The sequence below is a fragment of the Rhamphochromis sp. 'chilingali' genome (assembly GCF_963969265.1).
Source record: "Rhamphochromis sp. 'chilingali' genome assembly, chromosome: 2".
NCBI lineage: Eukaryota > Metazoa > Chordata > Actinopteri > Cichliformes > Cichlidae > Rhamphochromis > Rhamphochromis sp. 'chilingali'.
This window is the reverse complement of record NC_137930.1, coordinates 26,921,688-26,949,550: the sequence shown is the minus strand read 5'-3', so window position 1 is coordinate 26,949,550 and position 27,863 is coordinate 26,921,688. Positions and strand designations below refer to the sequence as shown.

The window sequence follows — 27,863 nt, the reverse complement described above, 5'->3', positions numbered from 1 at the left end:
GCTGCTCTATTCCCATGTTGTTGCAGTATATTAATGACTAACCTTGTATTGTGGATGGATTATCTCAGTTGTTCTCCTGACTGAAGTTTGGTCCGTTTACAGCATCCTGCCATGCGACTGCATTTGTCTCTAACTATCAGGAACCTTAACGTTAACTTTTATAAGTGGAAAAGTGTTAGTGTTCGTCCTCCAGCTTCACTGTTTATGTTATGCTAACATAGCTGTGTCGCTAGCGATCACGTAGCACATCATTATATACCAGCTAGCCCAACTTCAGTAACCTTACAAACGTCATTGCTGTTTAGTTTCCTGTCTTCATTTATGTTGGAAGTGATAGCAGAGCTGTACGTTTGATTTTTTTCAGAAATCTCTCAGTCAGAACATGCAATATCATGCTAAGGTAACTAGCGAAACTAGCGAGCTAACTTCCGCTAGCTTCCTGCTAACTTCTAACTCCGTTAAATGTAATAAATTTTGTTTTCATGGATGCCTGGAAGTTAAACTTCATAGTTACACCTGGTAAAGCAGCAATGCTGATCGTTTTATTAAAGATGAAAGAATTTAGACAGTTTTTAACTCTCAGTGATGCTGCAGTGTTGTTTGACCTGAACGATACGGAGTTTAGGACCCAGATTACTCCCAGATTTAAGAGCATCTTAGTCCGACAATAACGGCGGCCGCTTGCATGTTCTGCAAAAAAATGTGCTTTGTCGTGTATCTGAAGGACAAACACCAAACCAGTTCCACATCACTGAAGTTGCACCATTTTTACAAACCAATTCTGGTTCATCTGTTTCACTCAACAATCAGCCATGTGCGTATGAAAACAAAGGCACTGCGCATGCGCGTTTTACTCATATTCTATCGCGATATTTCATTTTCCTATCGTTGCCTAACATTATACCGGTATTACCGTGAACGGTATAATATGGCCCAGCCCTATTTGAGATTATATATATATATATATATATATATATATATATATATATTTTCATACGAGATATAAGATGTGACAATATCGTTTATATCGATATAGTCTATGTTACGTTATAATTATACTTGTGGAGCCGCAGGTTTGCCTCTCTTTCGTCCACTTTTGTCTCTACGCAACGTTACTCGGCCTCGCCTCTCCTGCACTGAACACAACTCCCCCATAGCTTCACCTGCAGGCAATGACAAGATGAAAGCGGAAAATCTCCGTTAGCGAGTTACCGTGCGTGGGGCTGGATGGCGTCAACGTGTTAGCGAGCTAACCGCGCTAACGACATGCAGCCCAGAGGGGCTGCACGGCCTAAAATCCTTTCCTTTTCTCAAAAATCGACAGTGCGCCTTATGTATGAATTCTGGTTGTGCTTACTGACCGCGAACCGATTTTATGTGGTACACAGCGCTCAGCAATCTGTCAAAAAATGTTTTAATATGACTTTGCTAAGCTACGGAGCTGCACCGCTTGATGGATTGTCGGAGAATTACGGCTACAGAGGAGGAGCCTCGCGGAGTGATACGTACTGTGTGTGTATAAGGATGGCACCTGTTCAGAGACGTGGTGCAGCTGTGAAATCTGTCTCTTTGTTATTATGCTCAGCGTCTATTAGTTTACATTTTGACTGCACAATTGTGAGCTTTTTGTTATGCACAAAAACAACATTGTTTTCTTTTATTTATGGACCATGATTATTTAATATATGCTGATAATTTATTTTTGAGTAATATCTACGCTGTATGTAAATAAAAGTGCCCGTGTGACATCTGGGACACAGTGTGACTAAGAACTCTCTTTTTGTTCTTAACTTATGGCTTAAAAAAAAAAAAATCGAGATATATATCTTATATCGCCATCCAGCTAAAAAATATCGAGATATGAATTTTGGGTCATATCGCCCAGCCCTAATATATATATATATATATATATATATATATATATATATATAAATAAAATACAGAGGCTACTGAGACACACTTAAGTACAGTCCTTCAACAAGCCATTTGTGCACTGCTTGCCAGCTGTATGTATGTATAGGTTGTTGCTTTCATCTCGGAGTGGAGTAAACGTTCTTCAGTGGCTTTTAAAATGCAATTTAGTTCATATATTTATTTTCTGGGTGAAAAGCAACCAAACTAAGGGAAGATATGTTAAGTTTTCAAACCAGAATAAATAAACATTAGGCTTTAAAGGACAATTGTAAGAAGAATTTTGTGAGCCTGTTAAAGTTTTCTATATATCTGCACGAGTATGTCCTAAAAGTACACAAAAACAATTAACAACAGTATCGTACAACCTTACGAAAAATATTAGCTCGTTTTGAATTTGATGGCAGAAAGGCATCTCAAAAACGCTGGGAGAGAGGACACAAAAAGCTGGAGAAGTAAGTGGTACTAAAAAAAAACAGCTGGAGGAACATTTTGCAACTAATTAGGTTAACTGGTAACAGATCTGTAGCATCGTTGGTTAGAGAAAGAACATCTTAGAGAGGCAGGATTTCTCAGAAGTAAAGATGGACAGACATTCACCAATCGGCTGAAAAACTCTCTACAAATTGTGGAACAGTAATGTTGCAATGATGTCTCTTAACATAAAATCATAAAAGACTTTTAAAATCTTATTATATACGGTAGATAATATCATTATGAGAATCAGAAGAAATCTCTGTGCGCAAGGGACAATGCCAGATATAAATAATGGATGCCTGTGATCTTTGGACCCTCAGGTGCCCCTGCATTAAAAATAGACATGATGTTAACGTGATCCGGAAATGCTGCCATCTCCCCTGAGCCTAAATTCAGTTCAAATGGACTGCCAGCATTCAGTCCAAAAGCCTGTATCTCTGAAGGGGGCGGCTGAGTTGACATGTTGCACATCTGAAAGGCACCACCAGTCTTGGAAGTTATATACAGGTTTTAAAGCAAGATACGCTCCCATCCAGAAGATTTATATTTCACCAAGACATTCCTATAGCGCAGACTGCATCTATTACAATAGCATCGATTTGTAGTAGATGAGTCTAAGCGCTGAAATGCTCTGTTTGCAGTCCAGATGTTTCACCAACTGAAACATTTAACGTGTCATGAAATGGAAAAAATACAACAAAGATGATCCAGGACTGTTGAGTTTTTAGAATCCTCTATCAGACAGGAATGAGACAACATTCCTCTCAGAAGTCCGACGGTCTGCTCAGTTCCCAGTTGTTTACGGGCTGCGTTAAAAGAAGAGGGGATGCTGCACAGTGATAAACACAGCCTGACCCTAGCTTTTCTGATATACGTCATTTCCATCGAATTCAAAGTGACCTTGTTTTATTCTTAGGCAAGGCAAGGCAAGGCAAGTTTATTTGTATAGCACAATTCAACAACAAGGTGATTCAAAGTGCTTTACAGAGACATTAGAAACAAGAACAAATAAAAAGCATGATTTAAAATTGAATAAAACAAGCAAATAAACTAACTAATTAACAAACAAACAAACAAACAAACAAACAAACAACAGTATATAAAATCAAAACAGATAAAATCAGAACAGTAGATAAAATCAGTAGTTAAATGTAAGTTTTGAAATTTAAGCTTAAAGTGTGGATTTGGTGCTTTATTCAAATGCAGCTGAGAATAGGTGAGTCTTCAACCTGGATTTAAATAAACTGAGTGTTTCAGCTGATCTGAGGCTTTCTGGGAGTTTGTTCCAGATATAAGGAGCATAAAAGCTGAATGCAGCTTCTCCGTGTCTGGTTCTGACTCTGGGAACTGATAAAAGACCGGATCCAGATGACCTGAGGGATCTGGATGGTTCATACTGGGTCAGGAGGTCATTGATGTATTTTGGTCCTAAACCATTCAGAGCTTTATAGGCCAGCATCAGAACTTTAAAGTCTATCCTCTGACGGACAGGCAGCCAGTGTAAGGACCTCAGAGCTGGACTGATGTGGTCCACTTTTTTGGTCTTAGTGAGGACTCGAGCAGCAGAGTTCTGAATGAGCTGTAGTTGTCTGACTGATTTTTTAGGTAGACCTGTAAAGATGCTGTTACAGTAATCAAGCCTACTAAAGATGAATGCATGGACTAGTTTTTCCAGGTCCTGTTGAGACATCAGATCTTTTATCCTTGATATATTCTTGAGGTGATAGTAAGCTGACTTTGTTATTGTCTTAATGTGTTTTTCTAAGTTTAGGTCTGCATCCATCACTACACCCAAATTTCTCGCCTGGTTTGTGGTTTTTAGATGTATAGATTGAAGTTCTCTGGTGACCTGTAATCGTTTTTCTTTGGCGCCAAAGACTATTACCTCAGTTTTGTTTTTGTTTAGCTGGAGAAAATTGTGGCACAACCAGTCATTGATTTCCTCAATGCATTTACCAAGAGCCTGTACAGGGCCTCGGTCTCCTGGTGACATTGTGATATATATTTGTGTGTCATCTGCATAGCTGTGATAGTTTATTTTGTTGTTGTTTATAATCTGTGCCAGTGGGAGCATGTAGATGTTAAACAGAAGGGGTCCCAAGATGGAACCTTGGGGAACTCCACATGTGATACTTGTCTGCTCAGATGTGAAGTTACCTATTGATACAAAGTAAAATGTAATATTTTCTCAGTTAAAACATCTGATACTTTTTTATATTCTATTATTAATGAAATATGTGTTTATGGAAATTACAAGCTATTGTGTTCTGTTTTTATTTATATTTTATATAACATCCCAATTTTGGAGGGCAGTTGGGGTTGTACTCACTCCAATTCATCTTTTACCTTTCTTTGTACAATTGATTTGTGTGCAAAAGGTACCTTTCTTTGTGCATGACCAACTCTCTCATGAGATTCAGCTCAGACAAGCATCCTGACATTTTCTTTTAGTGTTCCTTGGTGTTATTCAGAATTCCCTTTTCTTTTCTATTAATGATGGTCTGTTGTTTTGGCCCAAGCGTGACACACAAAGATCCATACGATGACACTTCTAACCCCCTCTGTGTTTCAAAGATGGGAAGCAGGAGGTTCTACCTTACCTTACTACCTATGCAGTAAATAATGCAAACGAATGCTTCTCATTTAAACCACAAAGTTTTATTTTGGTCTCATCAACACACAAGACAGGACTTCGTCATTGTTTTGTTTAATTTTTCATCCACTACACGTCTGTATACTGTATATCTAATTAAAACTGACACAGTATCAACTTAAAAAGAGTAACATTCGTTATCTTCACAGATAGATGTCCTTCATCAAAATCAAAAGTCATCATCAGTTTGTGCAGACTGGTTTAAAGTGTTCTTCAACATTGCAGTCTCTTTTTTTTCCCTGATTATGTGTGTTTCCTAATCCTTCACAGAGGAGGAGTATAAACGTCTGAGTGAGGCTCTGGCTGATGAAGGCTCTTACAACGCCGTGGCTTTTAAATACAGCGCTGACTACTATGACCCCTCTCAGCCCACTGAGGAGGAGGATGCTAACAAGGAATCAGGTGAGAACTCGTCACAACTTCCCAGAGTAATGTAGTTACCGTGGGCTCTGTGTCACGTCTAGAATTGTAGTTGATTGTGTGTGCTGCAGTCAGCTGTGAAGAACACAGCAGCTCTTTCTGATATATAACATTTACAAAAACCAACTTTTTTTAATCCAAACAGCCATCTGCCCATTCATACACTTGAGGCGTTTGCTGAAGTTTATTTTTTGCCCAAAAAAAAGCTCATGACAAATGTGCAAAAAATTCAGTATTGCACTAGAATATCACCTCATGTAATCACCTCGCACCATCTGTGTTACTTTTAGTCCTCTATCTGTTTGTGACTTCTTGTTATGACCCATTTTGTGAGGAGCCTTCATGGATTCCCTGCTCCCTTGTGCAAACCTTAACCTCCTAAGACCCGAACTCTTCCACGGCATGCATTTTTGATTTCTCTTTGATATTTGGGCTGATTGGGACCCAATGAATGTAAAAACAAAGAATGACCAGATTTTTTTTTTTTTTTTACCTGATTTTTGTTTCTAAGAAAAATGAGAGCCACATATGAGGATATTTGTTTAAAATTTTGATAGAAGAGTAGCAGCATAATGTCCTCGTAAGTGGATCTCAGGCCCTTGTAGAGCAAAATTGAGTATTTTGGTCTAAATAACCCAAAATGTGATGTCCACATATGTGGACGCCAGGTCCTAGGAGGTTAAACTAACAGTCTTTTTCCCAAATGTCATCTAAACAGACCCTTTGCCCTCCAACACACCCTTGTCATGTCTGGAATGACTTCCCAAACATCCTCATGCTCAAGAAAAAAAAAAAAAAGACTGCTTCCTAAAAGATAGACACTGACCCTGACACAGTTACTTCTGCTTTAAATATCTGATATACACACAGACTAGTTAAGCAGACTAGATGCCTCTCTGTGTCTCTGGTGAATTTGTAGAGCTGACCCCATGGTATTCAAACATCTGCTAAAGATTCAGATGCCTGCAGAGGGTGACTTCGTGGAAAAAGTCAGAAAGGTCTCACATTTGATCTAGTTTGAGTCGAGCTCTATTTAAACTCTGAAACATTAATAAAAAAGTGGTCAAGAACTTCCCTCTTACCAAAGAGAGCATTAGCGCTTAAGGAAATATATCACAGTAATATACCAAGTTCAGTCATTCAGGTAAGGAAATCCCAAACAGTTGATTGTGTTTGTGTTGATTGTGTTTCAATGTGAGAAACATTTCGTCACTCATCCAAGTGAGTTCTTCAGTCTCAGCTGACTGCAGGTTTCCCAACCTTATAAACCGTACAGTTCCATAATGACTGAAACCAGCCCACTGACAAACAATGGGCTGTGAGGTCAGTTTCATGACCATTGATTAACAGCCACCGATCAAAGACCATTGATCAATGACAAATGGCCATGATTACCACAAAGAGTTGGCTGATCAGTGGTTTCACCTGCAGTCAGCTGAGACTGAAGAAGTCTCTTGGATGAGTGACGAAACATTTCTCCTTCTGAAAACGCTACGTCCACATGAACAGAATCAATTTTTTGGATTTATATTTCAATTATTTGGTTCTGATTGATAGCCAAACCAGAAGGTTAAATTCAGTACAGTTTATTACGTGTTCTGTCAAAACATGATAAATGCGTCTTATTGTTAGCCTCTCTGTTAAACCCCACACCAATCATTAGCCAGTCATTTCACAATATACCAATTAGTTTAACATCCTGTCAAAATAAGGAAGCTAATTTGAATAAGCAGTATCTCTTTGCTGAGGTTATTTAAATAATTCACTCTGTCTTCACTGAGTAGCTACTCTGTAGTGTGGCTTTAAATAAAGACAATGCTGGACTTCCCATTAAAAATGATCCGTTTCAATGGTTTTTATTTTAATGTGTAATTACCAATGAGATTTACTTTATATAAGATTTAAGAACAAGCTATATTATAAAGTTGCAAGTAGTTTAACCCTGATAACAGTGCTATTATATAACTATATTGAACAGTATTGCTTTTTTATTGCTTTTACTGTATAGCCCTTTATAAGCCTGTCGATTACATATTGTTGCCATGGCACACCTTCCACATGCACCCAAGTGGAATCCATAAGCATTGCTTTTTTTCTTTTTTAATTGCTTCAGAGATGCCTTTTGTTAATATAAAGGACCCCTTATTGGAGCAAACTCCCTACAGTACCTGGTTAAATATTTAAGCTCGTTTCCACCTGACCTGTATGTTGTCATCAAGATGAAGGTAAAGGCTAGAGTGCTGTTTTGCTTTGATGTATTTGTGTAGTGGGGAGGTTGGTAGAGGGCATGAGTTTCATCCATTTTTAAAATGTTTTAGGAGTTCAGAAATAATCTTAATGTTATTGCTGAACTGGGTAGATATAAAGTGGGGTTTGTTCGTTTTTTGTTGCCGATGATTGTCAAAAGTTAATCTGTTTATCGGTATATTTATTTTCCATTCTCATGTCCCTTCATTTGTGTAGAGGAGGCAGAGCCTGAAGAGAGTGAAGAACCATTCGTTGCTCCCGCAGGGCTTTCTATCCCTCCTGATGTGGAGTTGGTGAGTGTTAGATATTCTGCTTCGTTTCTTGAAACTCTGACTTTTTCTGTCTTTTTAGGTGGATCTTTAAATGAGTTCAGTTCATGCTTTTCTTTTTCTCATTCTCATTTTCTCACAGACCAAAAAACCATTTTCAAAATCCTATTATCACAATATTTAAAAAAACAAAAATACTGTACACACTTAACAAATGCTCGCTACTTTCACAATAAGTAGTGAGCTCACAGATGATGGCGTGTCAGAGTGAAAACCAAGCTGGGGTTAGGTTACTTTGCTTTAGAAAACAAAACAAAATCAGAATACTAGCTAATGTGATGAGCTGGAAATGTAATTCATGTGCCGATTTGCAACCTTGTCAGACATGCTGATCATTCGCTTTTGTAGATGATTGAGTGGTGGTCACTTTGAATTGTATCTCCTTTTCCTTCATGAAGAATAGGCTGGTGCAGCCTGTGCTAAAGGTGCTAATAAAGAAAATACTGAAGCGCCTTTCTTTTGTATTCAGAGAATTCAGCTGCCTCTTATTATGGCTGCCACTTACTTACTAGTTGAAAACACTTCAAAATGAGAAGTGTGCCAAGCTTGTAGAATCATTCCCAAGAAGATTTAAGTCTGTCCAAAATCCTTTAACCAAGTAATATGGGAAGGATCCGAATACTTCATATAAAAACAAATTCAGGCATTTATTTTCAGTGAATAAACTAACTATGCAGAAAACTTAATGATCTGTAGACTTTCAAAATGAGCTGTATGTACAGTGTGCTCTATGTTTAAATGTGATGTCACGACATTCTACATGTGTCTTAACTATAGATTTATGTTGTGTTGTCTGCCTTTGTTTTTGAATCACAGATTCAAATAATTTCTATATAACACGCAAACCAAAGCAACAGAAATGACTCTGCAATAAGTTGAAAATCTGTGAGTTTCACAGGGGTTTGCTGAAAGGGGATTTTGTCCTAAAATTGTATGGCTGTCCAGCCTTACTCTGAGGCAGAATGCCACATAGTTTTTGTTTGTGAAAAAACACTTCTGTGCCAAAAGATAATGTTTCACATTGACATACCATCTAAAGAAGGAAACAGTTGAAGTAATAGAAAAATATAAGATTTTCTGTTGCTTTGTTGTGTCTGATATCCACGGCCAGAAGCCTGATGATTCCCTGTAGCCACTGTCCTATGCAAAGAGAGTCGGTCTCTCCTGCCGTTGTACACAGATGTTGAGAAGTGATCCATCCCACTTAGGAATTAGTGACAGTGTATAGGGAGAGTCTTTTTATGTGAAAGCAACGAATGCGTTTTTCCTGCTTTCCTTCTTTCAAAGATGAATATAAAAGAGTCATTCTCCCCTGTCAGGGATTAACACATGTCGGGAAGCATAACACCTCCCTAAGGAAATGCTACGGCAAATGTTGCATGTGAAAAAAGGCATGCTTTAATGCCAGTATTATACCATGGTGGGTATATGAGAATCAAAACAACCTTGTGTTTGCATATATACAAACACAGCATAGCTGCTGCTCTGTATGATTTGCATATATTATCAATCTCTACTCCTTGGTTTGTAGGGAATATCACCAGGAGAAGCCCTTGAATATTGGGCAAATTCACAACACAGCCTGATGGGATTCTAATATTTACCTGAAGGATAGATAAATATGTCTGTGACACACTAAAATAAGAGCATGGCTCAGTTTGACGTGCCTTATTTCTCACAAGCTTCTTAATGAAACTATTCAAGGCCTGGTTCAAAATTATTAAGCTGGTAAAATTAAATTATTCATATGCTATGAAAAAGACATTTTTATTATAGCAGCTACCAGTCCATTAATTGGATTAGTTCTGTTTTAGTAGTCTTAAGGTGGACTTTTGCCACTTTCATTCGCCGTTATTAATTATTTTATGATTATTAGATTTGCCCTTGTTTTCACAAGTATAGCTTAATAATAGGTAACACTGAGAGAGAGCAGAGCAGTTTACCTCAAAAGGTCCTTGGCCAAGGATGTCTTTGAGCATTTTAGATAAGGTCAGGGTGTCACATTTTAGTACAGCTCTAGTAATAAGTACAGGTGCAAATTAATCTCTACTCACTAACCTTTGTTAACTGAGAGACAATATGGTTGGAAACATTACATATTACTTTCACATTGGCATTCCTAATGGCTATTCTTTGGGTAACAGTGTTGCAGAATAATAGGTGCGAGACACCATGCTCTTCTCTTTTTTTATGAGATAAAATAAGTACGTAAAAGTTCCAAACACCCTTTTCCCTTAATTGCTAAGTTCGTAAGTGGAAGTGAGAAGGGATTGTGTATGTCAGAAAGTCCTTGGCAGCTTAAAAGATAATAATGATCTGTTTTTGTTGGACGCCAGTCTTTTTTTGGCAGTGTTTTGAAAGGTGGTATTTATTATGACTTTCAACTTGATGGGATATGTGTATTCTTTGGAAGACTGCTGCACTTCTCTGTACTCTCTAGGTATTGGCAAAGATTAATCATTGAAAGCACACAAGGCGACCAATAATGAATGAATAATGGACCATTTCTTGTTCCACTGATTTCCACCCCATGTGTATTTTCAGAATTAATGTCATCACAATGAGCATAAGAGTGCTGGGCATGAAAATGTTTCTGTAACAAAATTGCCTCTGTTCTTGGTGTACTGTGTGTTGCATCTTAATGCCCCGTCTGTGGTGCCGATGCTTATTTGTCACAAATTTTTCACCACGTGTCTTAAAGGAGAAAAGTTTTCTCCTTTGCAAATTGAAAAAAAAAAAGTGTGTTTTTCAGAAACTGAAATATAATAATAGAAACTGTCTGCATTTTTAAATGCAATTTCTTAATTTCTTGACTCTTTTGTAGCCTGCAACCACCAAGACCCACAACATCATTGAGAAGACGGCCAACTTTGTCTGTCAGCAGGGGGCTCAGTTTGAGATAGTGTTGAAAGCGAAGCAGTCTGGTAACTCCCAGTTTGACTTCCTTCGTTTTGACCATTACCTGAACCCTTATTACAAATACATCCTGCGGTCCATGAAGGAAGGTCGATACAATGTTGCCTCTGACAGCAAGAAGGAGCAGTCGCAGGGTGAGTTACAGAAAGCATTCACTGGATCCACCACATTGCATATGCATGTGTCTCGTACGGTAACTAATGTGTAATTGTTAGATTGATCACAACGTATAAGTAGTCAAACAGTGCGGAATACACTAAAAACATTCATTATTGGCAATAATTTGTTTCATCTGTACATTGTTTTTTTCGTTCTGCAGAATCTGATTCTGATGATTCAGATGATGATGGAGATGGGAGCTACCTCCATCCCAGCCTTTTTGCCCCTAAAAGGAGCTCTCGCCTGGAGGAGCTAATGAAGGTATTGTAAATTTTTTCTTTCTTTTTTTTCTTATAGTAGAAAGTTTTCCACAAACAGGCTTGTTACCACAGAATTCTTTTTAGGTCGACTGGAATATTAATAGGAGAAATTTCTCAGCCAAATATAATGCTGATATTTTTCTGAAAAGATACTCAAATGTTGAGCTGCATAATTTTATTTGTGAACATAAGTTAATGTTTTGGGTGGGGTTTTTGTGGGGTGGGGGGTGTTCTGTAAGACTGATCCGTTTCTAACCAGTAGCACCATCTGGCATCTAAAATTGATTTACATGCCTTTAATGCAACCCAAGTCTGTTACTGAGACTAATATCTTAGAGCTTTACTCTGTTTCCCGGTCTTCATGCTACTTCAGTTGTTAGTGCTTTCATGTGCCTTGTCATTAGAGCCATTAGTCTTTGTGCAGCAATAATGGGAGCATGCCTCTTTAAAGAAACATAATGAGCTTCTTTTAGTAGAAGCTGCCTAACAGTTGTCTCCCATCAAGAGGGATTCGTTATCAGATTTTCCCCTGTAATTTTCTACTGAAGACTCATATTTTAATGTTTAAGGTTTCATGGGGTTAAAGCTTAAATCTTGTAGACTTGTAATACCACAATAAGGACGATTAATGTGTATGATTTGAATAATGCAAGATATTTAAATACATGCCATTTTAGAGGGCTTTGAAGATATTTTAATGCATTAAATGCTCCTTTCTCAAACTCAAATGTTTTAGTATCGCTTTGCAACAAACAACATAATGGTGTGAAATGTTATTTTCACCGGACTGGCCTTTTTTGTCTTGTAGCCTCTTAAGGTGTTGGACCCAGATCATCCCCTGGCAGCACTAATTCAAAAAGCCCAACAGGAAAGAAATGGGACAGCAGCAGTGGCAACAAACCAAGAGGAAGCTCCAGCTAGTCTACCAACACAATACAGCGCCGACCGTGAGTAGAGTCATTCTGATAGAAAAACGCATTTTGACATTTTTAGTTTTTCAGTCATGGTCTTTACATGATGGGTCCCTCTGTACTATTTTGTTCAGCTTTTGTCTTATACACTGCCAGTTATTCATCAAAACTCCCTTCAACAAATACTGAGTGTAGTCTATCATTGAGGAAAATGGTTTCCAGTCTCTGCAGCGAAGAAATACTGAATTCAGTGGGTTTTTTTCCCATGGTAGGCCAAGCGTACTAAACGGTTAACCTGACCTGAGCCAGTATTCAGATCCAGAAAGACCTTTGGCTTGGGGTCATGACAGGCAAAGAGATCGAAGGCTTGATAACATGATAAACGTGTACTGCAGTGCTAATCTGGGTATCAGATGAGTGTTTGAATGAACTGTTTCACATGTGATTTTAAAGTGATTGCTCAGACTTCATGTATAAATAAACACAGGGAGATTATATTGTTCGATGAAATCCTTATCTTGCCAGATTCCATTAAAAAAATTTCTACTATAACAAAATAAAAATTCTAACAAGATAAAAATAAATAAAATGAGTATCCTAGAAATTTAAAGAATAGTTCAAGTAATGAATGTGCAAACAATGAAATGAGTTAAAGAGTTTTAAAAAAGCTCGAGTTGTATTTTTTTTTTTTTAAATACATTCACTCTTTTTTAAGTTAATTTGATAACGTCTAAACATGGCTTCGTGCTTGAATGCCACCCTAGTTCACTTGACCGTCAGGTCAGAGCATAATGGGATTTTACTATAACTTTCAAGGTAGCACAAGACTTGAATGCATGCTGTGACTTAAACTGATGGTTTTCTCTTGATAACACACTCCAGTATCTTGAGTTTCAGTTCTAATTAAGATCCTTCTTTTAGATGATAGCAGTAATGTCAGGGTGAAAAAAATCTAATCAATTTCTAATGTTCGATGTTCAAGGTCTGAACATCAAGACTTTTCCATATTTCTGCGCAAAACATCAGACTACTGAGGATGTTATTACGCCTAGCTACGGGTATTCAAATATAATATTAAAAAGAGGGATATCTCTCTGAATTTAAGAGCGAACATCCTTTCATTGGGTGATGTTGTGCAACAAGTCTTTTGCATGTAAGGGTGAAAACCCCAGGCAATCTGTCAAAACGCCTAAAAACACTTTCAGTTTTCTTGATAGAGAAAATTGGATATGTCATTAAAGTCAACCAGCTTAGTGACTAACGTGTTAATATATCCCAGCCTCCACTTTGACACTGACCATTTATTTTGTCCTCGTCCCTTTATTGCACATTCTTCTTTCTTTTTCAATAACAGTCTTTGTGATATAAACCTGCTGATGACTGAGAAACTTTTCTTGGACAGGGGCCACACATTGACTTTTATAACCCAGTTGCCAAAATAGCTGGAAGTCTTTGTAAATTTGCCAGTGATTTCAATTCTGTATTTATTTAACAGTAGTACGATGATGCAGTACAGAATTTTGACAACACTCTGGGAACATGGAGACCAGTTGCTATCAATGCTTTCAGTTGATGACACTAAATGGGTGTCGTGGCTGCACAGCAGGCAGGCCAGTTTAGTGGCTGAACTATTTTTCTGCAGAGCCACCCTAACCTGAATATGTACCTGTGTAACCTGTAAACCTCTGTAAGTTGGGACTAGGTAAAACAGTTAGAGTTCTGTCTGCAGATGATTAGCAAAAAATGAATTAATTAATAAAACTGGCTAAAAAGTTTTATTGTTTTACATTTATTTTTGCAACAGATCTTTTGTGGAGTTATTTTTCTTGTTTTTAAGTTTTTAATTAAGGTCCTCTATAACATTTGCTCACTGTTCAGTTCAGTTCAAGCTAAGATGACTGAAACGGCTCACTAAAAAAAAAGTAAAACTTTGAGTTTTTTCGATAAACCTGATGCAGGATTATTAACTGCAGATGCCTTTGTATATGGATTGTTCGAGATCTCTCACATGGTCCAATCGAAATAACTGCATGTTGATTGTTTAGTGAACTTATAATGTTAAAAGAAGAGATTATTTGACTTTGACAGAAGTTCCTTAACACTGCGTTCTTTTTAAGACGATCAAGTTTTGGTACCTTTGCAAAAAGAGATTTCTGGTCCTGCAGAAGTCTGTGGAAAAACATGCATTTGTGATTACCTCTATAAACAATTTAAATTCATTTGAATTTCACATCAACAAATACATAAAATATATAGATACCTTTTATTTATATAAAAGGTGAAAAATGTTGGTTTAGAAACAATTTAAACTTGAAAAACACTCTTGCTGTGATCAGGAGGCTGTCTTTCTCCACCTCTCCCATTTTCCCTGCCTTGAAAATCTTGAAAATGTATCAGTTATTTAAAGGTTTACCGAACAAGCCTGGTGTGACAGTTTCCATATTCAGTTAGAGGTGACTTTTGTCTGACCTGTGGTTGTTATTTACCAAGGTTAAAATGAAAAGTTTGCACAATTGAGTCTGAAATGAAATACTTCATCATGTTAGAATCTATTATAATGCCCCATCAATTTATATAAAATCTCAACAGCTATTTCACAGTTCTTCACACTTTTCACTTTAGCTGCACATGAGGTGGACACAAAACAAGTGCTCCACACTCAAGGACAAGTTGGCTGAGTGGTTAAGTGTATCCTAACTAAAGCAGAATCTGGTTATCCTCCTAAAGTTATTATTTATTGGATAAGTGTGGAAATGGTTTGAATTAGGTCATGCAGTTTGGTCAACAGGTGGCAGCATTTTAGCAGTGAGTGTGTGAGGATGTTTTCAGACGTGTGCTGCTATTTAACTTTTAATAGTTTATATTTGCATACCAGCGAAGCTTTTCCTGGCTAAATAAATGTTCATATGACTGGCTACAGCATGTTTGGGTATAAATGTGAAAGTTGTTTCTTAACAAAGAGGCATCAACTTACAATATATGATATATTTAGTTCATTTTGGTGGGGGTGTTGTTTCTGTTTTATCACACACAGTTAAATAGTTTCTTGGAGGCATGTGTATTTGATCTAATTCCTGCCTCAATTGTTTTCAGCAGCAGTGTACTATGGATATTACATGCTGCCAGATGGATCGTTCTGCTTAGCTCCGCCTCCCCCAGGTATAGATGCCACCTCATACTATAATAATATGACCTCAGCTGTCATGGCACCACCTGCTTCTACCGAGGCCGTGGCTAATTTGGGCTCTGCACCCACCCCTGCTGAAACTGTCACAGTAGCAACAGCAGCTACAGCCCCCACTCAGGACTCCAGCTCTGTTCCTCCAGCAAGTGTACCAGAAATCAGGTGGGCTCTGACACTGCATGGAAACGCTTTTCACTTTTCTTTATGGTAGCCTTGACATCAGTTAGTTTAATTTTGCCTTAATCAGAAATGATTAAATGTGTTTTCTTTAAGAACCTTGATCAAGCATAATGATGACTGTTATTTACCCAAAAAGCTAAGTTAGTGTTTTGCTTAAATTGTCTGAAGTTACATTTTAAATTCAATTATTACATAGTGTATTTAAATACAAGAATGAAAATGATGCCATATTAAAAGTTGAAACTTTCAAAGATAAATTGTATTCACATCTTAAATTTCCCCTCCAAACAGTTCAAAAGCTGAACTTCCAGTTTCCACCCCATCAGCAGCAGCCATCATTCCCCCACCACCCGACATCCAGCCGGTCATAGACAAGCTGGCTGAGTACGTTGCAAGAAATGGTCTGAAGTTTGAGGCGAGCGTCCGTGCCAAGAATGATCCGCGGTAAGTTTTCTTACCAGAAATAAACCTGCTGTTCCAGTCAGGTCTCACTTTAGGAACTCCTGTTAGTAATTTTGCCATCAGATATGGCATAACCTCTTTATCATCCCCCGGCTCATTTTTCTGAGCGCTCGCCTCTCATCTTTGTATGTTTTCTTCTCTCTGTGCACTGTAGGTTTGAATTTCTGCAGTCCTGGCATCAATACAACACCTATTACGAATTTAAGAAGAAATACTTCATGCAAAAGGAAGGAAAAGGCTTGCCAGAGGTAATATAAGCATTGCGCTGTATACATTATGCTTCTGTGCGTATTAATCTAACTCTCTTTATCTTTCTTTGCCATTTAACATTAATGTAACAATGGTTCCTTCAATCAAAACTTTAATTACTTATTTTTTTAATACCCTGCAAGGTGTGTGGTTTGGTTAATGTTATATGTACATTTACAGACATGAAACTTCTAAGTATTAAATATTGTTCCTACATAATGAATAATAATGAATTATAACAGTTAATAATGACTGCACTGAAGCAGTTCTCTCATTTGCATCACTGCTACAGATCCATAAATGATCAAGATTACTGCATAAAGCCCTTAAGAGCTTAATAAAGCTGTGGCTCACAAGCAGCGGTGCTGTCATGGACACTGACTAGAAGCAGTTTTACAAAGACTGTGAAGAAATGTTTCTTACAGAAAGATCAGTGTGACTAATTTTTCAAAAATCACTAAACCAAACCAATGGAAAGTTTTTAAATTTCATCCAGAGCGACGACATTAAATGCACAATAGAAAGTACCAAAGAAGACATTATGTGCTAGAGTAGGGACAAATGCTGCACAAACAAAATAAGATTGATAATCAATTAATCAGACTTGACTTTAAGCGAAATCTCCTCAGTATGTGTATTATCATTTCCTTTTTCTTATTATTTCTTCCCCATGTATTGTTGATCTTAGAATTTTCAGCTGCGCTTGAAGGATGGGCTCCATATGTGATATTTTTAGTCTGTCTTGCCCTCAGTGTCTATAAAATCTGCCTGCAGATCTAAAGTTAGAGCTCTGGGGAGTCTCAGCTCGTGCTTCTTGATGTAGTTCATGGTTTTCAGGTATGCTTGGGATTATTGTCATCTTATTTGTAGTTTCTTTCTTAAATTAATGCTTTTGCAACTTTGAAATTAGTTCCTTTTGTTGCGTATCCACTACAGATATCTTTAACCAGAATTTGGAATTGATAAATGAGGATAACGCAGGGAACAAGGAAGAGATTAAATGACAAGAGGTGGATCCAGCCATCCTACTGAGAAGCAAAGTAATACACTAGCTCAGCAGCTTAACTTGTCTTTCAGTCTGTACCTTCAACATTTCTAAAGCTCAAAGTTTTGCTGCTGAGATAATCCCACCTGTTACCAGAAATGTCTCCCATGTTTTAGAAATTTGATTCACTTTGAGTTCATCTGGTACTTTACAGCAATCAAAAAATAAGATATTAAGTTGAGTTACTAAGAAATTGCTTAACATGCTCGGTGTCCCTCAGCTTGGGAGCTTTTCGAGTTTCCGAGCCGAGCATTGGTGTTCTCTCATCTGTTTGTAAGTCAGATCGCTACCAGTCCATTTTTTTTTTTGCTCCCGGGAGGTGCCTCTGTGATGTCAACAGTGAAATGGATGGATGGAGAGATCCTTCATACGTATGAATACATAAGCATATTTCATATACTATATATTGGCTTTATGTCAGAGCTAGAAAGAAATGGTAAGAAGTAAGTGAATTTTGTAAGGAGCGATTTGTTTTATGTCAAATCAAATTTATTAGCTTGTCAGAGTGCAAAGAAGTGTGGTCCATTATGACACAGCACAGGCTGTTTCAACAAGCAGTGCTTGGCTTTTTCTATCAGAAAATCTGTCTTGTGTTTATTTTTTGCTGGCTAATGGGATGAGGTTTGCTGCTCTCAGTCAGTGCTATTATTTGTAGTTTCATACTTGATGAAAAAAGTTAATGTTGCTTCATATAGTATCAATAAAATGTTTAATATTTGAAATTTTCTTCACTTTATTAGTGTATAAATATAATTATATTAAAAGGAGGTTTTTTTGTAAATAGTCCAAACCTTCCTCACACTTTTATGTTGATATTCTAGGTTGAATGTGACACCTTCTGAAAGCCCAAGCTTTCAATATTTGAATGGATGCTTTCATTTTTGCATCAGTTATAGAAGCATCTTATAATTTTAAAAAATAAATACGTAATAAAACATTGGAGTATCTCAGTGACGGTCTAACTGGGATTAGAATTTGCACCATGAACAGATTATTTATTTTTTTTGAAACAAAACTGAAGTCAGATTTGTAAGGATATTATATCAGGGTTACAAGCTGACAGGTTGAATTTACGCATAGCACTTGACACATACACATGTAAGGTCTACAGCTCAGCTGTTTTCATTCCCTCTGATTTATATTAACCATGATTTAATCAATTTTGCGCCTCAAGTACAATGTTCTGTATTTGCTAGAAAACTATAATGTGAGATTAAATTCATTTAATTTTCAAAAACAAAATGTCACAATAGCTGTGCCTATTTTCCAATTTACTTTTATATTGAGTTGACAGTTTAATCTCAATAGGGGCTAAAGTGTTTTTTGGAACAAGTCAGAGAAATGAATGAAAGCAGGGACCTCAATCTATTTCGTTTGGCAAAGGGTCAATTGTAGGCTGTGGGAAAGTATGAAAATGTGTTGCTATAAAGCTCTATGAAATCCAACCAATTTCCTTGAGTAGCCCAAGTTTGGAGCGCTGCACCAGAAAAGGAAGGATTATTACCCTTTTAACTGTTCTGTGTTCAAGAGTTACCTGCAGATACGTTTACTTAAGGACGTAAAAGCTAAGTTAAAGGTGTAATTGTGAGAGCAATCAAATTCCTGCATTTTACAATTGAGGTTATTCCAGAATGTTTTAGTGTGCTTCTTCTGTAAGCTTTGACTTGAAAGTTGTTTTTTTTCCCCTAAGATTTATTCTCTGGGCGTTTCACAGTGCTTTGACTGTTGAAAGCACTGTTCAATTACAGCTGAATAGTAGATAGTTGCCTTTGAAGCATTCTTCAAACATGATAAAATGTTTCTCCTGAGGGTTTTCCCTCCTGTGGCATTGGCTTCATCATCAATTTTCCATCTCATCCCATCAGTAGTTTAAATTTGGGATGGCAGCTAAGAGCACTTGGTCCACAGAGGGTTTCTGTTGATCTGGTCTGTGCACACAAGCCTGTTAAAAAGGCTTTGTGAAGATACTCTGTTGATTTGAGTAACAGACCAAACAGAGGAATTTTAGAAGGCAACGTAAGGGTGTAATTTCGATTCTAATTAAGTACATGGGAGTGAAAACGGAGAACGAGAAGTGAAATTAAACTTGTAAAAATGATATTAATTGATCTTGAGTTATAAAAAGTTATCATTCAGAGAAATGAGTGCTCAATGAAATGCCTAACTACTTAAGGTGTATCAGTTAATATTCAAAAATCAGTTTTTAATTTTTTCCTGCTATAAAACAAAAAGAAAATGTTCGTTACAGTTTGCAGTGCAGAAGGTTATGCTGTGATGAATACAGCTTCGGAAGTTGATAGAAAAATTGAGGAAATTAAATTACTATTTATCTAATGAAATAAACTAAAAATAGTTAAAAGTGAATTCTTTGTTAAATCACAGGCTTTGTCTTCTAATTTATCTAATTTCTTACTATAATTTTTTTCCTAACAAAAGTATTTGAAGGATATGAGTCAACAGTGTCTTTCCCCCTCAAACCATATTCAAGGACCAATGATTTTCCAGTAAGTGCTGTGTTCTCTAGTTAGATACAAGAGGTGCTGATGTTGACATGAGTGCAGGAACAAACTCTCACTTATCTTAGGGGACTACTGCTGCACACAAGTTAATGATTTCCTTCTTCTTATGCACTTGCTCAGTGGGAAATAAAAGTTGACATCTCATCACATTCCCGAGCTATTGTCAGTGGTATCCTTGAGCTACCTCTCATTCTTTTATATTTTGCTTCCACGAAATCAGACTTTCTTATAATTGTTTAATGTGGTCTTGAGCAATAGTTCTGCAGGCTGTCTTTGAAAGCTTTTCTTCATGCACTGGCTACCCAACCATTTTCAAAGGAATGTTGTTTTTGGTTTGTTAAGCCACTTAACACTGACCTATGAAGCATTCAAGCATTAAAAAAGGCACCTAACTCAAAGGATTAACGAGTTTTCTGTCTACATATAATAGACGACTTCAAAAAAGAGCCAAGTTTCAATAGTATTATAAAAGTAACAAGATGATTGTCATGAGAGGTCCTGCAGTGAGTATCTAAAGCCGTGTATAAACTGGTAGCTGCTCTGTCATGGTTTGGAGCTGCATTTTAGCCAGTGGTGTTGGGGATCTTGCCAAAAACTGAATCATCAACACAGAAAAATACCATCATACTTTGATCCACCGTGCAATACCATCTGGAGAGTGTCTAACTGGCAACAACAGCTTTATTTTTAATACTGACAATGATCCCAAACACTGGACAGAAAAACAGGCCAGTCATGGATCGGGCTCCCCAGAGCCTGGACCTCAACAGAGAACAGAACAAAAGACAGCCAACATCCAAAGAAGAGCTTTGAATGTCCTGCAAGAAGCCTGGAGAACTATTTCTAATAACTACTTAAATTATGTGGAGAAAACGTAATGTGCTCTTTCAGACTTGTCAAGTTGGTTTTACTTTATAATACCCTGAAAAAAAATAGTTAGCGCACTGTGAAAGTCCCTGCAGATGGATAATTACAATAATTATACACAAGAGTTATTGTTTCATTGGAAACCACAGGAATGACTCATTCAGTGATCCATGCATCATTGAATTTATACCTTGACTATAACATACACCAACACTAAAGGTTGGTTCTTTCAACCACCCAGCCAATTAAATATTGTTTACTTGTACCGACAGTGGATAGATGGTATATCTTTTAAAAACTTTCCCAGCACTAACTTTTTTTTTTTTTCATTGTGCTGCTTTACATCAAATCTACAGTATCTTTTATAAAAATGAAGGCATGCAAGTTCCCAAGAAATACCATTTACAACACCATCTGTCTCGTGTTCTACTGGTTTACCCATAACGTGGACTCATTGCTGAAAAATGCAACAAGGTTTAGACATACAGAATTTGTGAAGCCTCTGGAAAATGTTAATGGCTTAGCTTTTAACATTTTAAAGAAAAGCAGGATGATCCTTTTCTCATTTTCTCTCCTTATTCTCTCGTGCTTCATCATCTAGAGCGAAGAGGTAGAGGATTCTAAGCTTCAGTCAGACAAGGCAGCCAAGGAGTCCAAGTTGACAAAAGGTAGGACACAAACTCATGCAAAAATAAACTCATTCTCAGATTGCAGGGCTGCTTGCACTTTTTGTTTTTTGTTTTGTTTTGGGCGTTTTTTTTTTTCTCCCTTTTTTTTAGTTTATATTATTATTATTAACCTTTATTTAACCAGGAAAAGTCCCATTGAGATTAAAAACCTCTTTTTCAAGGGAGTCCTGGCCAAGAGGCGACAACACGTTGAAATTACAAAGTTACATACATATTATAAATAACAATTACATTTTAAAAACATTTTTCTCTGGCTCTCTCAATCTGGACTTAAAAGCATTTAATGAAATAAGATCTGCTATCTTCCAGTCTTTTTGCATCATGTTCCATGTGAAAGGGGCAGCATAAGTAAAAGCCCTCTTTCCCAGTTCAGTTCTGGCAAATGGAACATTGAGCAAAAAAAGATCGCTTGAACGCAGGCTGTAAGAAACAGTACTTCTCCGTGTGAGCAGATCGCAAATGTAGGTGGGCATTTGTCCAAGCAGGGCCTTATAAGTTTATTACTTCAGTGAATGGGATGCAAAGCCTTTGGGGAAATATGAGTATATTTGCTCTGGTGTGCATGTGGATGTTTGTATGTGTCATATGCTGTTGTCTCTGCATTGCCGCCTGTGAGTCTGTTGGTATTTATGCGGGCAATTTCATTTGGTAATATCAGGCCGGAAATGGCTATGCAAAGATGAAAGAGCCTGCTTACCACTACGCTGGCGGGAGCCGTAAACATGCACGCATATTCAAATTAAGGCCCGCATTCACAGACTCCTCAGACGCAGTATATCAGGGTGCACGCAAGGCAAAACTAATAACTAGTTGGATTAGTTGCACAAGTAAACTATCCAGCCCTCCACAATAAGAATCAGGATCTTGTATTAAGGTTATGTGGGGGAATGGGAAACAATAGATCTCTTTCATCTCCAATAGACCACAGATATTTGATTATAAAATGCTACCTTTCATTGTGCATGTCAGTCTTTCTCATGTTCACCTGTCTTTCTGTGCTCTTATTGTCTGTCCCTTATTTTTCAAAAGTCTTTTCTCACCTGAATGTTTTCCATGCTTCACTTTTCTTTTTAACTTGGATTTGTCAAGAAAAAAATCCAGTTGTGCAATGTTTTTTTTTTTTTTTTCTCCAATATCAACTCACCTGAATCCTTTTTGGTCTTTTCTCAAATCATTTTAACTCGTGTCTTTGTGCCATTACAGCCTCTTTTGCGCCCATCTCTTTTGCCATCAAGGCAAAGGAAAATGACATGCTGCCACTGGAGAAGAACAGAGTTCGACTGGACGATGACTCGGATGAGGACAAGGTCTAGCTCAGCTTTGTCTGTTTATTGCACTCACTTTAGATCTTGGGGTAGTTTTTGCACATTTAAAACTCATTTTTGTTTTAGTACCATTTTTAAGAATAAGTTCTGATGTGTTTGCTTGAAGTTGTTGGAAGAGGAGGGGCTGGAAGCTGTGATGGGTGGAGCTGAGATGATTGATAAGGAGCCTCCTCCAGTCAGCGTACCAGAAGAGAAGAAACCCACCCTCAGTTTGGAGGAGTTAGAAGCAAAGCAAGGTAGAGGTCTAAAAAAAAAATGATAATGCAATGACTGTATGAAAGCTCTGTAGCTCTTTAAATGCTAATTTTAGCCATGTCTGCAACAGAAAGCAGTATAAAATATATTTGGAGAATAATTTTGGACAAGTCATAAAATATTCTCGTGCTCTCAAACTGCCCCACTGCCTGTACAGTTGATAGGATATTGGAAAAACGGGATGATTTCCCCAGCTCGATGACGATTTAATGCAGGCCTGCTAAAAGTGAGGTTTTTGTAAATGAGCTCAGCTTCCAAGTGATTTCTCTCACACCTCCTGGCTTTTTGGGAGGGTTGGTAGAAAATAAATTTTAAAAAAGAAGTGAGAAGATGCATAAATCCACAAAAGTCTAAATTATGAATTCCCTTAACAGGGTGTACCCTAAGGTAAGAATCTAGCTATATAGTATAGTAAAGTGCATGATATACATCTCCCCCAAAGGCATAATGGAATTATAGATATAGAGTGTCATCATGCTGGCTCAGCAAAGTCTTCCAACAGAAAATATGTTGCCTAAAATATAGAAATACTGCATCCTAATGCATACACAGAAAATCCCCCCTTTGTTCTCCAAGAAGTTTACACTGTGTGGTCCGATCAGGGCTTTGATGATAGTTTTTACAGAATGTTCTTCAAAAACGATTGAAAGATTTTAAAAATCAAAAGAAAAGAATTTGCCCATTAAGTTTTCAGGGTTAGTCACATATTCAAAAACTTTTTATCCACTCGATTATTTATTTTATCTATTTTAAAGCTGTATCGTTTATTTATGTATTTATGAATTGATTTTATTGGAATCTGAAAACAGATTGTACTTGAAGTTCTTTTGTTTTTTTGGTTTTTTTTAATCTTGTTATAATTTGCCAACTTCAGAAACCTGCAATCGGTGCCTAGCTTCAGCAAAACTGGACACCTTCCCTGATGACTTAAACCTGTGTTATTAAATGTCTATCTCCGTGCTTGTCAGAGAGATGTGATTGACATGCCGGCCTTTTGCCAGTTAATGCCCAACAGACATCTACGTCTGTAAGAATGCCGCATTGATGTCTGATGATAGAGAGCAAGAGTAATAATCTCTTAGCTGCAGAACGGAGCCTGAAACGATAGACGGACAGACAGTCAAAGACAAATGTGTCACTTTTCAGCATCAAGATAGTTGACCGGTGCCGTTTAGGTTCAGTGGAACACTCTTTGAGTGTGATGGCCTCTCCTGGAGCTGACAGACAAAAGAGAAAGACTAGAAGACCCTAATAAGAAGCTGACTGAATTGGTTTTGCTGTATGGCAAAGTGGCTGTCAGTCAGCAGGCCTAACTTGATCAGATAGGAGAAATGGTGGCAGGCTGCAAAACACTAATCTGTGTTGATGGCCTGGAACAGCGCCATCATGTCCGGTTTTTAGGGAGAGCTGCATAAATTGTTCAGACTGCCATCATTTTCGACTAAATGTGTGTGTTTTTAGTCTTTGTACAAACACAATTTTCATTTCATTATTTTATTTCATTCACATGGAATTGGTATTGACTAAAGATGGTGAGTGCACCCCACCACTCAAAAATGCAGCGTAACCCATTTTGTGCTTGATATGAATGCAGTAGTTGCTGCTAAGAACGGGCTCTGTGACGAACAAGAGCGTGTGGGGTAGAAGAAAGAGAATTTTTCTCCACTTGAGGTACTTTATTTGAAATGCCCGAGGAAGGTGTTTGGCAGAACATATCGATTGCCGAGACATTTCTTAATTTGTTAGAGGAAATAAAAGACGACCTGAAGCCTCCAGCTAGGAGAATTCAGGAAATGCCTGCTGCCTCACTTTTTGGGCTTCTGGCTCTTTGCAAGAAGTCAAGAAAGGCTTTAATAAACTTTTATTTTAACAGTCACAAGGCTTCATGTCAACATTTTAAGCGTTAAACCAAGAAAAACAGTTAAAGGTAGATCATGTTTGACGGTTTACCTGATACATGACTGAAACAACGACTTGACAGAGCTCCAAATGATGAAGTGGAAGTAAACGGAAGTAAGGAGTTTGGTTTAGTTTTATTGTTCTATTACATTAGTCAAATGTATCTATAAATACAGGAGTCAGATTGAGGCTAGGCAGGACTATGTCAGTGTCTAGGGTACCGATTCTGCTCCACTTGACTGTTGTTCATTGTACTCAAATATGATTTGCCTTAGCAGCTAGCCTATTTTTAACCCCAAAGAGATAACAGTAGACCCAGAGGTTGCATAACTTATACAACTTGTTTTCCGCAAGCAGTTGCTTTTATACTGTCTTGTCTTCCCTATTTTTTATTTATTTTTTTGCTCGCTCATGCCGTTGCTCCCTGTGCCCCATTACATTAGCTGTGCTCTTCTTACCTATGTATCCCCTACCCATCTGTGTCACTTCATCTCCTTTCCTCATCTCTCAAACCATGCATTTTGTTCCACTCCCATTGTCAGTTAGATGCCTGTCTTCTCTTCTCCACCCACGTTCCCTCCTACTCTGTACAAACCTTGAATTGCATGAAATTATGCATCATCGGGGATTTCGTCGGGCCTTATCTTTTAGAGTAGAAACTTTGTCAGTCTTCAGCACTTGGAAAGTCAGAAAAATGCCAGACATTACCTTAGTTAGGGCAGAAATGTACTCTTAAAGTCTTTGCTTGTTTTTCGCTTCACAAATGTGAATTTTTCCCCGCACTGTTTGTCTGTTCATGTTTCATTCCGTGTCTCTCTGCTCTCTCTTCTTTTTAATTCTTTTATTTCCACAGGGAATTTACTTGTGACCAGAACAAGCTTTCCTTTTCTCTCACTTTTCTCTCAGAGCAAGTCAATCCTTTGTTCCCGCCATTTAGTAGCTGCATATCTGGCAGTGAGAAAAACAAAAAAGGGACAATGCCTGCAATCCAACCATGTCTCCTGTGTTTACCCTCTCATCTCTCGTCACTTAGCTAAGCAGAAACTGGAGGATCGTCTAGCGGCGGCAGCCAGGGAGAAGCTGGCCCAGGCATCTAAGGAGTCTAAGGAGAAACAGCTACAGGCAGAGAGGAAGAGGAAGGCAGCACTCTTCCTACAGACTCTCCGCAGCCCATTCGCTGGAGAACCTGAGGCAAAGAGAGCTGAGCTAGATGCATGTGCTCAACTCGAGGTAGGTACATGGTTGCAACGGTTGCATAGTGTTCGTCACTGTGTGTTTCTATTTTTAACAAATGATAGTAAGTGTAATATGAATCATTATTCATGTTACACATGTCTACATTAACTCAAAAACTAAAATGGCATAAATATAGTGGGGCACATACCCACCATATGTAGTCACCACATTTTGCATGCATATTTACACAGCCACGAGTCCTAAACTAAGCTTTGTTATTCTTACTCAAAGTGTGGGAAATGCTACTTTCTTTGCATTTTGTTCTAGAGTCCTTGGTATAACTTTATAAATGACTGTGGTGAAATTGAATTTCTCCTCAGTGAGCCTTTCAAACCCAAGAACACTGTACCAGCTCTTAGGCGTGGTGGTGGTAGCATCATTCTCTGGGGTTGTTTTGCTGCCAGTGGTATTGATACATTGCACAAAGTGGATGGAGTAGTGAAGAGAGACGACTACCTCCAAATTCGTCAACTTCACCGATAAATGGTAGAAACACCAGTATCAGGTGTTCCACCATAACAATGATCCCAAATATACATCAAAACTGATTTTGGACTGTATAAAGCAGGCCTTCATTAAGCTATTGGGATGTCCTTCCCAAATCCACAACCTCAACCCTGTTGAAAATATGTGGATTGATCTTAAAAGCTGGGCCCGTGCTGAAAAACCAACACATTTCGATAAACTCTAGCATGTAAAGTGCTTTGAGGGGTCCCGAAAAGCGCTATATAAATGCAATCCATTATTATTATTATTATTTATGTCAAGACAAATAATTTAAAAATCCAAAATACACAATACAGTACAAAATGCACCCAGTTTTTTTTTCCTAGTCATTAAAGCTGTCTGCTGTACACTCATTCCAGCCGGGGGGAAAACTGTTAAAAAAGAATTAAAAGCCCAAAATTAGGCTGACATACATGCCTGTGATGAATGTATGTAAATTTCTTAATGCAGCTGTAGTTACCTAAATTGTTGATTCCCTAAAATGTTTATAGACTCCAATGGAGAGGAGCAGAGCCTATCGGCATATCCCAGTGTCACTCTAAAGATACAAACTGAATTATAGAAAACTTCTTTTCTTCACTCCTTTGTTCTATTTCTCAAATCTCCATACCTCATGTAGGGTACGGAGATTCTGTTTTAAAATTCTCCTTTGTGAAGTACTACGAAGGTGTTGCAATAATGCAAATTTTTAAAGCCTTTTGTCTGTCACAAAAAGGCAGCAATACTTTATAGTGTAAATAAGTCTCTGATAGTGGTCATTTGATGTGTAGATTGCCTGTCTGTGTGATGGATGTTGCATGTCAGCTCCTCATGTTAGCCCAACTGATTTGTGGTGAACTGGAATATTGCCTGTTAGACCAGGTGGCAACGGACAGCCTGCTGTCACTACTGTGCCAGCTCTTTCTTTCTTTACCAGATGTTCTCCGTCTTCTGCAGTGGCTATCAGAGCGTAAATATCCTGAGGAAAGAGTCAGGCCAATAGCCTACTGTAAATTAGCTGTGTACTAGTTAAATATTTGAAAAAAAAAGGTTGAATTTTGTGTGTATTCAGTCTTCAAAGTATTTTGTTTCAGTGGTGGGAAAAAGTAGTAAAATCTACGTAATGCTGGTATGAGGTACACATTGAATAGGACATTGTAAAAAGTCACACATCCTCAAGGCAG

The 27,863-nt window shown here is 37.7% G+C and overlaps 1 protein-coding gene across 3 annotated transcripts in view; it reads left to right on the top strand.

Annotated features, from left to right (window-relative positions):
• Nucleotides 1-27,863, top strand: part of sfswap (splicing factor SWAP) — a 53,827-nt gene that overhangs the window by 6,024 nt on the left and 19,940 nt on the right. For 2 of the 3 annotated variants that reach the window (XM_080875073.1, XM_080875075.1), the window contains exons 3-14: nucleotides 5,312-5,443; nucleotides 7,925-8,001; nucleotides 10,862-11,087; nucleotides 11,273-11,373; nucleotides 12,181-12,319; nucleotides 15,377-15,629; nucleotides 15,939-16,091; nucleotides 16,264-16,357; nucleotides 21,391-21,457; nucleotides 22,682-22,785; nucleotides 22,910-23,039; nucleotides 25,991-26,187. In XM_080875073.1, coding sequence (XP_080731199.1) covers nucleotides 5,312-5,443; nucleotides 7,925-8,001; nucleotides 10,862-11,087; nucleotides 11,273-11,373; nucleotides 12,181-12,319; nucleotides 15,377-15,629; nucleotides 15,939-16,091; nucleotides 16,264-16,357; nucleotides 21,391-21,457; nucleotides 22,682-22,785; nucleotides 22,910-23,039; nucleotides 25,991-26,187 — 1,673 coding nt within the window. The remainder of the gene's footprint in view (nucleotides 1-5,311; nucleotides 5,444-7,924; nucleotides 8,002-10,861; nucleotides 11,088-11,272; nucleotides 11,374-12,180; nucleotides 12,320-15,376; nucleotides 15,630-15,938; nucleotides 16,092-16,263; nucleotides 16,358-21,390; nucleotides 21,458-22,681; nucleotides 22,786-22,909; nucleotides 23,040-25,990; nucleotides 26,188-27,863) is intronic. The other variant, XM_080875074.1, reaches the window with a different exon arrangement.